The sequence below is a fragment of the Chiloscyllium punctatum genome, chromosome 48, assembly GCF_047496795.1.
Source record: "Chiloscyllium punctatum isolate Juve2018m chromosome 48, sChiPun1.3, whole genome shotgun sequence".
NCBI classification, from domain to species: Eukaryota; Metazoa; Chordata; class Chondrichthyes; order Orectolobiformes; family Hemiscylliidae; genus Chiloscyllium; species Chiloscyllium punctatum.
Window position 1 is genome coordinate 19,807,774 of NC_092786.1, and position 14,437 is coordinate 19,822,210.

The 14,437-nt window shown below is 41.0% G+C and overlaps 1 protein-coding gene across 5 annotated transcripts in view; it reads left to right on the plus strand.

Annotated features, from left to right (window-relative positions):
• Window positions 1–14,437, plus strand: part of adamtsl3 (ADAMTS-like 3) — a 651,955-nt gene that overhangs the window by 457,799 nt on the left and 179,719 nt on the right. For all 5 annotated transcript variants that reach the window (XM_072564789.1, XM_072564793.1, XM_072564791.1 and 2 more), the window contains one exon: window positions 1,363–1,413. In XM_072564789.1, coding sequence (XP_072420890.1) covers window positions 1,363–1,413 — 51 coding nt within the window. The remainder of the gene's footprint in view (window positions 1–1,362; window positions 1,414–14,437) is intronic.

Sequence of the window (14,437 nt, forward strand, 5' to 3'; positions counted from 1 at the left end):
TCACTCTGGCAATGAGTTAGTAACTGTTAATGTGACTGTGTTAAGATTTTAGGGCCCACCAGCATCACAGCCACATTCCAGGGTGAGCTAAGCCTGAAGTCTGAACCACTATGAAACTTGGTTTTTGAAAGAAATTTTGTATTTAGTGAAAAAGTGGACTAACTTGACATTGCTATGCCTTCGACCATGACAAAAAGGATTTCTACCTTCAGTCAACTGCACCTATCTACAGGCGAGTTACAATGGAAAAGAATATCCACTGAGCATTGACTTTCAGGACTTGGTCAAAAATCACATGAATTAATGTCCATAGCTTTATTTTGAAATAATTCTGAATTATAGTATCTTTCCTCCTTTAGATATCTTTTGTCTGCTTCTGTATATGTATTGCAGCAACAATCCTCCAGAATTGAATAAATGATTGAGCTGTACTTTAATTTTAGTCCTAAAATGTCTTCAGTGGATTATTTTAATTGTGCATTTCGCAACCTCCGAGTTTAAGGGCAATAGCCCATTTCAAAAGGGAAAAGAAATAAGAATTTTTTTTGAAACCATCTGCTTAAAGAGAGATGCAAAGAAAAGTAAAATAATTCAGTTCATCTCTCACCCTTGTCTATAATGAGCTAAAACCAGATAAGTACCTTCTTCACAGAAGTAGGACCAGTAGTTAGACTCCGGTCACAGACAGTGTGGTGGAAGTGAAAATCCTGAAATTATGAAACAATTATATAGTTTAATCGGGGTGACTGCCAAGTTTTCCAGGATGGATTAAGTAAGACCAAAATGACCTTACGTAATATCATTATGATTTGGAGATGCTAGTCTTGGACTGGGGTGTACAAAGTTAAAAATGGCACAGCGCCAGGTAATAGTCCAACAGGTTTACTTGGAAGCACTAGCTTTCAGAGCACTGCTCCTTCATCAGATGGTTCATCAGGATATACTCCACAACCACCTGATGAAGGAGCAGCACTCTGAAAGCTAGTGCTTCTAAATAAACCTGTTAGACTATATCCTGGTGTTGTGTGATTTTTAACAATAGAATTATCCTACTAATTGATAATTATGTAAGATATAATATAATGTGCATCACAATGCATTGGGTAATGTCACAGTACATGATGTCCAAAATGCTGCAAGTATTGTCTCTGTGTGTCAGTTTGGCTTGTTCTATTTTATGATATAATTTCCTTAGTTGCAGTGTGCTTTTACCCTACCAGGTACAGTGACTGTTACGGGTACCATAAACAGTATGTGCTAAGTCTTTTTTTGACTTATGGAATTTTATTTTTGCAACTTCTTTATGTAATAATATTGGGATCACTATTTCTTTTAACTAACCTAATGCTGTCTCTCCTACAGTGATGGCTTCAAGCAACTTGCAATTTATGATCATTTTCAGCCACTTCCTCGGTATGTACAACTCCTATCAAATTGCAATCTACCAAACACTCTAAAGTCAATTGTTAACAAGAAATCTAAAGAACTTATTAATTTTCAGACTCAAAACAAATCAGTTGATATTTTACATTATTATTACTAGAAAGTATTGCAAAGATATGTGTTTTGTTTCTAAACCTTTTGACACATTTATTGAATGCAATGCAGTTTTTTTAAAAGAATTGTTCATTGGATATGGGTATCACTGGCTGGGCCAGCATTTATTCTCCCTCTCCAATTGCTCAGGGGGTAGTTAAAAGTCAACTACTTTGGAGTGGGTCTTGAGTCACATGTAGGACGAAGCAGGAAAAACAAATGTCAGATTGGGGTTATACAACAATCAGCAGTGGTTTCTTGGTCATCATTAGACTTTTATTTCACTTCACCACATCTGCTGTAATGAGATTTGAGCCAAGATCCACATGACAATTAAACTAAAGTAAAACAATAAAATAACACCTAAAACTGTGAATGCTGGAGATCTGAAACTAAAACAGAAACTCAGCAGATCTGGTGGTATCTGTGGGAGAAAGCAGGGTCAACATTTTGAATCCTGTGACACTTCATCAGAACTGTTAGCAGCTAAGAACAAGTGATATGATTAGGTGGCATCCTTTTGAATTTAGGAATAATTGAGAGAAGAGGATGGTGGCTAAAATAGCCAACCCCCTGCCCTTGTCCCCCACCCACCCTTCCTCACTACAGCCCTATCCCATGATCTCCACCAAAAAAGCACACTGGTGCATCTCTTTGTGGTTGTACCGACTCTGCCTCCATTAATGCTCTCCAGCACCCAGTGACCGGGCAGCATCGGACGGAATGAGGCTTCAGCAGTGTGGCACCTGAAAGACCAAGAAGCTTGCCAGACAACATTTAAGCACATTATTGGTGATTGATTCTGTAGGATTTCCTGTTGGTGACAAACCTCTCCTTTAGTGTGCATGCAGCAGAAACTCATCTGAGCAAGTGAACTGGGAGCTTTGGCAATCTTCCGAGATGGAGCAGCTTCAAAAAATGTTCTAGCCCTGGAATTTTTGTGGTTATTACACCAATGACACTAATTCCTTGACATTAGTTCCCAAATGATTCAAACAATTAATTAGGAATGTTTGCTGAATAGTATTCTGTGCAGTTGGCTGTATAGTAGGTGTTGTGGTTTATATTCAGAGTATCATTTGATTGAAGTCTTGTTCCATTAGCCAAAATATTGAGCAGAAAATTGTGGATTTGGAAGTGCAATGTTTGTGTTTTGCATTTTCCTAGTTTGGAAGTATTCTTACTTGTATCATAAGTATTGAATTGCTTTTAGGATTGACATGAGATTTTCCCCTCCACTTATTTCCAATTCCATACAAGTGAAGAAATTGTTCTTTCCAGATCTTGCCTGTCATTGCATGAACTATCAACAGACGAGGTGTTTCTCTGAGTGAATGTCTAGACAGTGCTCTGATCTTAGTGAGTTTTGGGAAGATTTGTAGCTCAGGTTGAGGTTCTGGATGTAGGTTTGCTCGCTGAGCTGGAAGGTTCATTTCCAGACATTTCATCACCCTACTAGGTAACATCTTCAGTGGGCCTCCGGTGAAGCACTGTACATGGTTTCTGCTTTCTACCAGGACACTCGATGTTGGGTCCTCTACTTTTTGTCATTTATATAAATGGTTTGGATGCGAGCATAAGAGATACAGTTAGTAAGTTTGCAGATGACACCAAAATTGGAAGTGTAGTGGACAGCGAAGAAGGTTACCTCCGATAACAACAAGATCTTGATCAGATGGGCCAATGGGCCGAGAAGTGGCAGATGGAATTTAATTCAGTTAAATGTGAGGTACTGCATTTTGGGACAGCAAATCTTAGCAGGACTTCTACACTTAATGGTAAGGTCATAGGTAGTGTTGCTGAACAAAGAGACCTTGGAGTGCAGGTTCATAGCTCCTTGAAAGTGGAATCACAGGTAGATAGGATAGTGAAGAAGGTGTTTGGTATGCTTTCCTTTATTGGTCAGAGTATTGAGTACGGAGTTGGGAGGTCATGTTGCGGCTGTACAGGACATTGGTTAGGCCACTGTTGGAATAGTGCATGCAATTCTGGTCTCCTTCCTATCGGAAAGATGTTGTGAAACCTGAAAGGGTTCAGAAAAGATTTACAAGAATGTTGCCAGAGTTGGAGGATTTGAGCTATAGGGAGAGGCTGAACAGGCTGGGGCTATTTTCCCTGGAGCATTGGAGGCTGAGGGGTGACCTTATAGAGGTCTACAAAAGTATGAGGGGCATGGATAGGATAAATAGACAAAGTCTTTTCTCTGGGGTTGGGGAGTCCAGAACTAGAGGGCATAGGTTTAGGGTGAGAGGGAAAGGATATAAAAGAGACCTAAGGGGCAACTTTTTCACACAGGGAGTGGTACGTGTATGGAATGAGCTGCCAGAGGAAGTGGTGGAGGCTGGTACAATTGCACCATTTAAAAGACTTTTGGATGGGTATATGAATAGGAAGGGTTTGGAGGAACATGGGCCGGGTGCTGGCAGGTGGGACTAGATTGGGTTGGGATGTCTGGTCGGCATGGATGGGTTGGACCGAAGGGTCTGTTTCCATGCTGTACATCTCTTTGGCTCTATGATTGGGCTGTGTTTGCAACTTTCTGCAGTGGACTGGGTTGATTGCCCTCGTGAAGGTGATGGTGGGCCATTTTCTTCAATGACTGCAGGTACACTTACAATGCTGTCAGGAAAACTAATATGCCTTCCATGTATTGACTCCATCTATACTTTCTGTTGCTTCAGGAAAAGGCAACTCCTCACACCTCCTTATATTCTCTTCCATACTCTGCCATCGCGCAGAAGATATAAAAGTTTGTATACACCTACGAAGAGATTCATGAACAACTTCTTCCCCACTGTTATCAGACTTCTGAACGAATCTCCCAGATTTTAGATTTAATGTTGATCTCGCTTTCTGTGCACCTTCTCTGCAGCCATAACATTGTATTCCTCACTCTGTTCTGTTACCCTAATGCACTTTGTATGGTATGATCTGCCTGTATTGCACGTGAATTTTTTTTAACTGTACCGACGTACATGTGACAACAATAAATCAAATCAAATCAGGGATAGGCAATCACTGCTAGACTAGCCAGTGATACCACAGCTCATGAAGTATTGAAGAAAGAGAAAAGGGAGTTAATTTAGTGCTGTATTTGTTTGTATTTCTTTATTTTATTAGTGGTCTGAACTAACGTGGCTGTTTGCTTTGTGACTACTTTGCCAGTTACTAAGAGCTGACTGGCTTGTTACAACGGGTTCAAATCCTTTCAAGTGCTGTTAACAATTTTCTTTTTCATTTGTTTCTTTTTTTATCTGATGTTTGAAAGCATTCTTCATTCCCCTGTCTTCACAGCTTCAGTTATTGGACAGATTCACCAGTATCAAATCTAATGGTTAGAGTTTATTTCCATTTAATGTTTTTTGTGGTCTGTCTTGAGTATGTGAAAAATGAAGCAGATTGCTAATATGCTGTCCCAGGAATCAGATGGCTTTCAGTCTTGTATTTCGTTTGTTATAGCTGGTAAAAACATTTTATACTTTCATGTTTTCATCAGTTGATGTTAGGCCCACACAAATGTTGTGAGATCATTTAACATTAAAACAAATGATGGCATACACTCAATAATATTTAACAATCCTCAATTTTATTTATATTTAAAGTTGGACTTATATAGTTGTTTCAGGCCACAAATATCTGAAAGAGTTAATACCAAGGAGTGCTTTAAGCACTGCCTACTGTGGTGTCACATAATGCCTGGAGCAGGGACATTATATCAGGGGTCAATAACCGAGACCTGGGGCTCTTGGGGACCCACTGTTCTCACTGTGGGGGGGCCACTGTCATTAGATTGAGAGTTGGGGCCCAAGCCAAGAATAGCATGATTTCTGTCCCAGTCCCTGCTTTTACAGATTTGGTGGGAAAACAGCTCAACATTTCAAAGGAGTAAGAGCTACCACCCAGGTCCTCTTTTACAATGCTTGTCATATCAATACAATTTGTGATTAGTTGCTAATAAGCAACATTGTCTTCTTGGTGGACTATGAAGTGTTTTCTTCCACCCACGCCAGACCAGTTCATGTACATCCCGATTCTAAAAGTGGATAGTAGTAGCAGGCATTGTGAGCAATACTGCAGGACAGTAGTCTGTACTGAGGATTGTTCATAATGCAGTGGACAAGCATATGGCCTAAATGCTGGCAAACGGGATTAGATTATTTTAGGATATCTGGTCAGTATGGATGACTTGGAGTGAAAAGTCATACAGCATTGAAATAGACCCTATGACCTTTGCTTATTTGTTGGTTAACCATTTCTTCATTTATTAATGTGAAAACAGCAGCTGCCTGATGTCTGATTAAAATATTGCAGTCAAACAATTGATAATTAGATGCAGGAACAGAGCCGTTCATGAATGACTCCATTTCAACCAGGGAATATTTATCAGAGAATAATAGAAATTTATTGCAAGGCAGGATGCCATTCAGCTCAGCGTGTCCATGCCAGTCACAAGTTGAGAGTTCTGAGAGAGGTGGCTGAAGAAATAGCGAAGGTGCTGACTGTGATCTATCAAAAATCACTGGATTGGAAAATTGTTGCTGTAACCCCTTGTTCAAGAAAGGATCAAGACAAAAGATGGAAAATTATAGGCCGATTAGCCTAACCTCGGTTGTAGGTAAAATTCTAGAATCCATCATTAAAGATGAAATTTCTAAATTCTTGGAAGTGCAGGGTCAGATTAGAAAAAGTCTGCATGGATTTAGTAAGGGGAGGTTGTGTCTGACAAACCTGTTAGAATTCTTTGAAAATGTAACAAGTAGGTTAGACCAGCAAACCCTGTGGATGTCATCTATCTAGACTTCCAAAAGGCCTTTGATAAGGTGCCTCACGAGAGGCTGCTGAATAAGGTGAGGGCCCATGGTGTTCGAGGTGAGCTACTGGCATGGATTGGGGTTCGGCTGTCTGACAGAAGGCAGAGAGTTGGGATAAAAGGTTCTTTTTTGGAATGCTAGCTGGTGACAAGTGGGGTCCCGCAGGGTTCAGTGTTGCGGCCGTAGCTGTTCACTTTATATGTTAATGATCAGGATGAAGGGACGGGGGCATTCTGGTGAAGTTCGCCGAAGATACGAAGTTGGGCAGACAGGCAGGCAGTACTGAGGAGGTGGGGAGGCTGCAGAAAGATTTAGGTAAAAACAATGACTGCAGATGCTGGAAACCAGATTCTGGATTAGTGGTGCTGGAAGAGCACAGCAGTTCAGGCAGCATCGGAGGAGCAGTAAAATCGACATTTCGGGCAAAAGCCCTTCATCAGGAATAAAGGCAGAGTGCCTGAAGGGTGGAGAGATAAGCTAGAGAAGAGTGGGGATGGGGAGAAAGTAGCATAGAGTACAATAGGTGAGTGGGGGTGGGGATGAAGGTGATAGGTCAGGGAGGAAGGTGGAGTGGATAGGTGGAAAAGAAGATAGACAGGTAGGACAAGTCATGGGGACAGTGCTGAGCTGGAAGTTTGAAACTAGGGTGAGGTGGGGGAAGGGGAAATGAGGAAACTGTTGAAGTCCACATTGATGCCCTGGGGTTGAAGTGTTCCGAGGCAGAAGATGAGGCGTTCTTCCTCCAGGCATCTGGTAATGCAGAAAGATTTAGATAGTTTAGGAGAGTGGTCCAGGAAATGGCTGATGAAATTCAAATTGAGCAAGTGCGAGGTTTTGCACTTTGGAAAAAAGAATACAGGCATGAACTATTTTTTTTAAATGGTGAGAAAATTCATAAAGCCAAAGCACAAAGGGATCTGGGAATGCTAGTGCAGGATTCTCTAAAGGTTGAGTCCGTGATTAAGAAAACAAATGTAATGTTGTCACTTATCTCAATAGGGTTGGAATATAAAAGCAGCGATATGCTTCTGAGACTTTATAAAACTCTAGTTAGGCCCCATTTAGAATATTGAGTCCAATTTTGGGTCCCACACGTAGGAAGGACATACTGGCACTGGAGCGTGTCCAGCGGAGATTCATACGGATGATCCCTGGAATGATCGGCCTAACATATGATGATTGGCTGAGAATCTTGGGATTGTATTAATTAGAGTTTAGAAGGTTGAGGGGAGATCTAATAGAAATGTACAAGGTAATGCATGGTTTAGAAAGGTTGGAAGCTGGGAAGTTTTTTCCGTGATGTAGGGAGACATGGGCATAGCCTTAAAATTAGAGGGGGTCAATTTAGAATGGAAATGAGGAGACATTTCTTCAGCCAGAGAGTGATGGACCTGTGGAATTCATTGCCACAAAGGGCAGTGGAGACCGGGATGTTGGGTGTCTTCAAGGCAGAGATTGATAAATTCTTGATCTCGCAAGGAATTAAGAGATACTGGAGGAGTGCGGGTAAGTGGAATTGAAACACCCATCAGCCATGATTAAGTGGCGGAGTGAACTTGATGGGCCGAATGACCTTGCTTCCACTCCTATGTCTTGTGGTCCTATGGTCTAACAAGTATCCATCCAGCTCAATAATACATTCCTGCTCTTGGTGCACAGTTCTGTATGTTATAGAACTGTAAAGTACACATCTATATATGTTTTATATATTATTAGGGTTTTGTTTTGTCTCTACCGTCTTTGAAGACAATGAGTTCCAGAACTAAACGAGCCTTAGTGTCTAAGAATTTCTCCTGGAATCCTATTTAAGCCTTCTAACTTTTATCTTGAATATGTTGACCTTGCAATTAATGGGAATCGGGCATTCCTGTCCAGCCTATCTAGAATCCTCATCATTTTGTATAGTTCAATTTGGTCTCCCTTTGGCTGAACTTCGAACTGAGTTTCAAAATTGTGGTTCATGAGAAGCCATACTGGATTCAAAATGTTAGCTTTGTTCTCTGTCATCTGATACTGCTAACCCAGCTACATTTCTCCGGCACTTCTGTTTTTAGCTGATATGAAAGCTCCTGTTGTGTGCTCCGCCACAATGTTATCTATCCACCCCCAACAGAAGAAGCCATTTGCTTATTTTCACTTGCATTATTTGCTGTATTTCCTATCTTATTCTCACTGATATTAATGCCAAGGCTGAATCAAAACAGATCAATCTAACCCAAACCAAAATATCTTGAAACAACTATTTGCATTTTTATAATCCATTATCTTCGAAATAAAATGTCCACTCAACTGATGGAAATATTCATATTCATTTTGTGTTTGATTTTATCATTCATTGCATTCTTTGGATTGTTCCCTTTTAAAAATTGCACAAGTATTTATCTGGTATTTTAATTGGTGCTGGTTAGGTAATAAGTCCAAATTGTAATAAAATATGTGACGATGGGAATCAATCTGCTAGTTTGTGTGAGTAAATGTACTTAAGCAAGTGAACCCATTTACAAAGGAAATAATTGTGCAATGTTGTTTAAACATTTTTGCAAGTTAATGGGTCCCAATTCACTGAACTCAAAGTAGGAAAGAATTAGTAACATGCAACAAGCTTAGCTAATACAAAGCATTGTCTGGAAATTACTTTGAGCGATTTTATAAATACTGATTGCATAATTATTTGGATCACATCTTTTTCCCTCTGCCATTAAAATTGAGGTGTTAAACTGCTTATTTTGCAGAGTGGAATTTGCTTCCAGTTTGTTCAGATATTTATAGTTTTCATTACTTGTGTGGTCTCAGTTCATTTGTAAACAAGGTACGCTCTAATTCTGCTCAGGAAGGGAAAGGAAAGCATGTGTTTATGACCTTAGGACATTCTTAAATGCTTTACCGCTAATGAAGTACTTACTTGAAGTGTACTCACTGTTTATATTGTAAAAAGCACAGCAACCAATTTGTGCACAGTGAGGCCTATAAAGCGCAGTATAATTATCAACCAGATAATCGATCTTGGTCAGGAAGTTTTTGTAGCCAGAGCATAAAACAGAACTGTAGTCTACAATTTTGTGGAAAATATGATGTAAAATAATAACCGCTTTTGTTTACAAGAAGGTTTTGGCTTTAATTAAGTTCTCTACTTTAAGAAGATCATTTTTTAACAGGAGGAACCCTGCAGTAGACAGGACAAGACAATCTGGAACACAGGTTCTATAAGCTGTGACTATATCAGTATCACTATGATTGGCTGACAGAAGGATATGATTATGTTAGTTTTCCCTGACTGTGAAGTTAAGTTTCCAGATGTTCCTTGGCATCCCAAATAGTGTCCAAACAGAAAATTAACCAGAAACATTCCTCACAGTGACAGACACATTCAAATGGCAGCAGTCCTGTAGCTGAAACTCAGAACATATGGCAGTGAAGGCAGCTACTCTGCTACCTATTTATCTTGCTACTTTCACCAATATTCACACTCATAATCAATAGTTATGTTTATTTTGAATAATCTTTGCTGGCTTTGTACTGTGTTTCATGAGTAGGGATCAGTTGTAACTAAATAATTGTATTTTGTTATGTGCCCCTTGTTTTATGGTCCTGTCTCAAGCATTTGTACTGATTGTGATTGGAAGGGATCTCCTTATAAATAATGAAACAAAACTCTATTTTGCAAAGATTAAAGATCGCTGCTCCCTAATTATTACAGTTGCTAATAACTGGGTCTCAGTTCTGTTGGATTCTTAGAATCTCTGCAGTATGAAAGGAGACCATTTGACCCATCGAGGTCACATCAATCCTCTGAGGAGCACCCTACCCAGACATTGCACCCTATCCTTATAGCTCCGCATTTTCCATGGCTAATCCACTGAGCCTTACACACCCCTGAATGCTATGGGCAATTTAACATGGCCAAACCACTTAACCTGCACATCTTAGGACTGTGGGAGAAAACTGGAGCACACAGAGAAAACCATGCAGACATGGAGAGAATGTGCAAACTCCACACAGACAGTCACCAGATGGTGGAATTGAATGCAAAGTCCTTGGTGCAGGAGAGACCACTGTGCCACGCCAGTCAGGTAGGTCTGAGCAAGAAATCCTTTCCTTCCAGGCATCCAAAATATTTCTTCCAGGTGAGGCAGCAACTTATATTAATATATCTTTCAGTTTAGCTGCTCAATACATCATCTGTGTATTGGGGAGACGAAATGCAGATTGGTGACTCTTTTATTGAGCACCACCACTCAGTCCACAAGTGTAAATCCAAGCTTTAGTGCACTTCTATCCTTTTAATTCCAGACCTGATCTCTCAGTTCTTGGCCATCTACGATGGCCCAATGAAACTCATTGGAATCTCATTGTTAGACACTTCACAGCCTTCCAAGTTAACTATTTAGTTCAACAATTTTGAATAGAACCACAGCCGTCAGTTCTTCTGACAGTAACTGCTGGCAATGATTTTGCAATTCCCTATGCTCTGGGATCATGGTTTGATATTTTCCTTGTCCTGTTACCATCTCTTTCGTAATTTAGTCTCTACCCCTGTCCACTGTATCACAGTGCTTTGTTTTTGGCTCCCGTCTCTCACTTTCCCTACCTCTGTGCTTCTGTAAAATCTGTACCTCTGTAATACCTTCCTAATCTGATGATAGATCACCAGGTGAACAGGTTAACTCTGCTTCTGTCCCCACAGCTGCCTACTAATCGACACCTTTTACACCTTGTTTATATTTCAAATGTCAAGCATTTGCTGTGCTTTACTTTTGTTTTGGAGATTGTTATGGACGTGGATGAGTGCCTCCTCCACTCTTCAGTGGATCATGGTATGTCCTTTATCTTATGCCGTATTCCTGCTTTCTTTCGATCCCCTTGATTCCTATAAAATGTAAAAATAAATCTCTGTTTCTTGAATTTGTTCATTGACTTGTTCTCCACAGCCTTCTGTGGTTGAGAATTTCACAGTTTCACTACCTTTCTCTTCATCTCAATCTGAAATGGTTTATGCCATATTCTGAGACTATGGCCGCTGGTTCTAGATGCTCCAAACAGGAAAAACATCCTCCTTGCATCACATCTGACCAACCCTGTTAGAGCTTCATACGTTTCAATCATATCCCCTCTCGGTCTTCTAAATTCTGATGAATACAGGCCCAGTTGAACCAATCTCTTCTCTTAGGATAGTCCTACCATCCCTGGTATCAGCCTAGTGAACCTTCTTTTATGGAAAGCATAGATAGGGAGACCAAAACTGCCAGCAATAACTCCAGATATGGTCTCCAAAAGGCCCTGTACAATTGCAGCAAGATATTCCAACGTCTGATCTCAAAGCCTCTTGTAATGAAGGTCAGTGTACCACCTGGCTTCCCAACTGCTTGCTGCACTTATCTATCAAGAGTGTGGTGCTAGAAGTACAGCAGGTCAGGCAGCATCCGAGCAGCAGGAATCCTGATGTAGGGCTTATGCCCAAAATGTCAATTTTCCTGCCCTTGGACGCTGCCTGACCTGCTGTGTTTTTCCAGCACCACACACTTGACTCTAGTCTCCAGCATCTGCAGTACTCACTTTCGCCCTGCTGCACTTATCTGTCTACTTTCATTGATTGATATACAAAGACATCGTAATGGTCCACATAAATACAGATAACATTTTGAAAGAAAGAAATCCCCACAACATAATATGAAAGGAACCTGAAGGGTGTGGGCTCACTTAGAGTCATAGAGATGTATAGCATGGAAACAGACCCTTTGGTCCAACTCGTCCGTGACGACTAGATATCCCAACCCAATCTAATCCCACCTGCCAGCACCTGGCCCATTTTCCCTCCAAACCCTTCCTATTCATATACCCAACCAAATGCCTTTTAAATGTTGCAATTGTACCAGCCTTCACCACGCTCTCTGGCAGCTCATTCCATACACGTACCAACCTCTACATGAAAAAGTTGCCTCTTAGGTCTCTTTTATATCTTTCCCCTCTCACCCTAAACCTATGCCCTCTAGTTCTGGACTCCCTGACCCCAGGGAAAAGACTTTATCTATTTATCCTGTCCATGCTCCTCATAATTATGCAAACCTCTATAAGGTCACCCTTCAGCCTCCGACACTCCAGGGAAAACAGACCCAGCCTGTTCAGCCTTTCCCTATAGCTCAAATCCTCCAACCCTGGCAACATCCTTGTAAATCTTTTCTGAACCTTTCAAGTTTCACAACACCTTTCCGATAGGAAGGAGAACAGAATTACACACAATATTCCAACAGTGGCCTAACCAATGTCCTGTACAGCCACAGCATGACCTCCCAACTCCTGTACTCAATACTCTGACCAAGAAGGGAAAGTATACCAAGCGCATTCTTCACTATCCTATCTACCTGCGACTCCACTTTCAAGGAGCTATGAACCTGCACTCCAAGGTCTCTTTGTTCAGCCACACTCCCCAGAACCTTACCATTAAGTATATAAGTTCTGCTAAGATTTGCTTTCCCAAAATGCAGCACCTTGTATTTATCTGAATTAAACTCCATCTGCCACTTCTCAGCCCATTGGCTCATCTGGTCCAGATCCTGTTGTAATCTGAGGTAGCCTTCTTCACTGTCCACTACACCTCCAATTTTGGTGTCATCTGCAAACTTACTAACTGTACCTCTTATGCTCGCATCCAAATCATTTATGTAAATGACGAAAAGTAGAGGACCCAGCACCGATCTTTGTGGCACTCCACTGGTCACAGGAGCTCCAGTCTGAAAAACAACCCTCCACCACCACCCTCTGTCTTCTACGTTTGAGTCAGATCTGTTTCCAAATGGCTAGTTATCCCTGTATTCTATGAGGTATAACCTTGCTAACCAGTCTCCCATGAGGCATCTTGTCGAATGCCTTACTGAAGTCCACATAGATGACATCCACCCCTCTGCCCTCATCAATCCTCTTTGTTACGTCTTCAAAAAGCTCAATCATATTCATGAGATATGATTTCCCACAAACACACAACCGTACTGACTCTCCCTAATCAGTCCTTGCCTTTCCAAATACATGTACATCCTGTCCCTCAGGTTTCCCTCCAACAACTTGCTCCCCACCAATGTCAGGCTCAATGGCCTGTAAGTTCCCTGGCTTTTCCTTACCACATTTCTTAAATAGTGCACCACGTTAGCCAGCATCCAGTCTTCTGGCACCTCTCGTGTGACTATTGATGATACAAGTATCTCAGCAAAGGGCCCAGCAATCACTTCCCTCTCTTTCCATTGACTTTTCAGGTATACCTGATCAGGTCCTGAGGATTTATCCGCTTTTATGCATTTCAAGACATTCAGCACCACCACCTCTGTAATATGGACATTTTTCAAGATGTCACCATCTATTTCCCCACATTCTATATCTTCCATTTCCTTCTCCACAGTAAACACTGGTGCAAAATACTCTTTTAGTATCTCCCCCATCTCCTGTGGCTTCACACATTGGCTGTCCTGCTAATCTTTGAGGGGCTCTATTCTTTCCCTCGTTATCCTCTTGTCCTTAATGTGTTTATAAAATTCCTTTAGATTTTCCTTAACTCTATTTCCCAAAGCTATCTCATGTCCCCTTTTTGCCCTCCTGATTTCCTTCTTAAATCTACACCTATGCCTTTATATTCTTCTAAAGTTTCACTCCATCTCTGCTGTCTGGACCTGACATCTGGTTCTTTCTTTTTCTTAACCAAAACCTCAATTTCTCTAGTCATCCAGCATTCCCTATACCTACCAGCCATGCCTTTCACCCTAACAGGAATATGCTCTTATTATCCCATTTTTGAAGGCTTTCCATTTTCCAGCCATCCCTTTACCTGCGAACATCTGTCCCCAGTCAGCTTTTGAATGTTCTTGCATAATACCTTCAAAATTAGCCTTCCTCCAATTTAGAACTTCAACTTTTAGATCGGGTCTATCTTTTTCCATCACTATTTTAAAACTAATAGAATTTTGGTCGCTGACCCCAAGTGCTCCCCCACCTCAGTCACCTGCCCTGCCTTATTTCCCAAGTGTAGGTCAAGTTTTGCATCTTCTCTAGAAGATACATCCACATACTGACTCAGAAAATTTTCTTGTACACACTTAACAAATTTC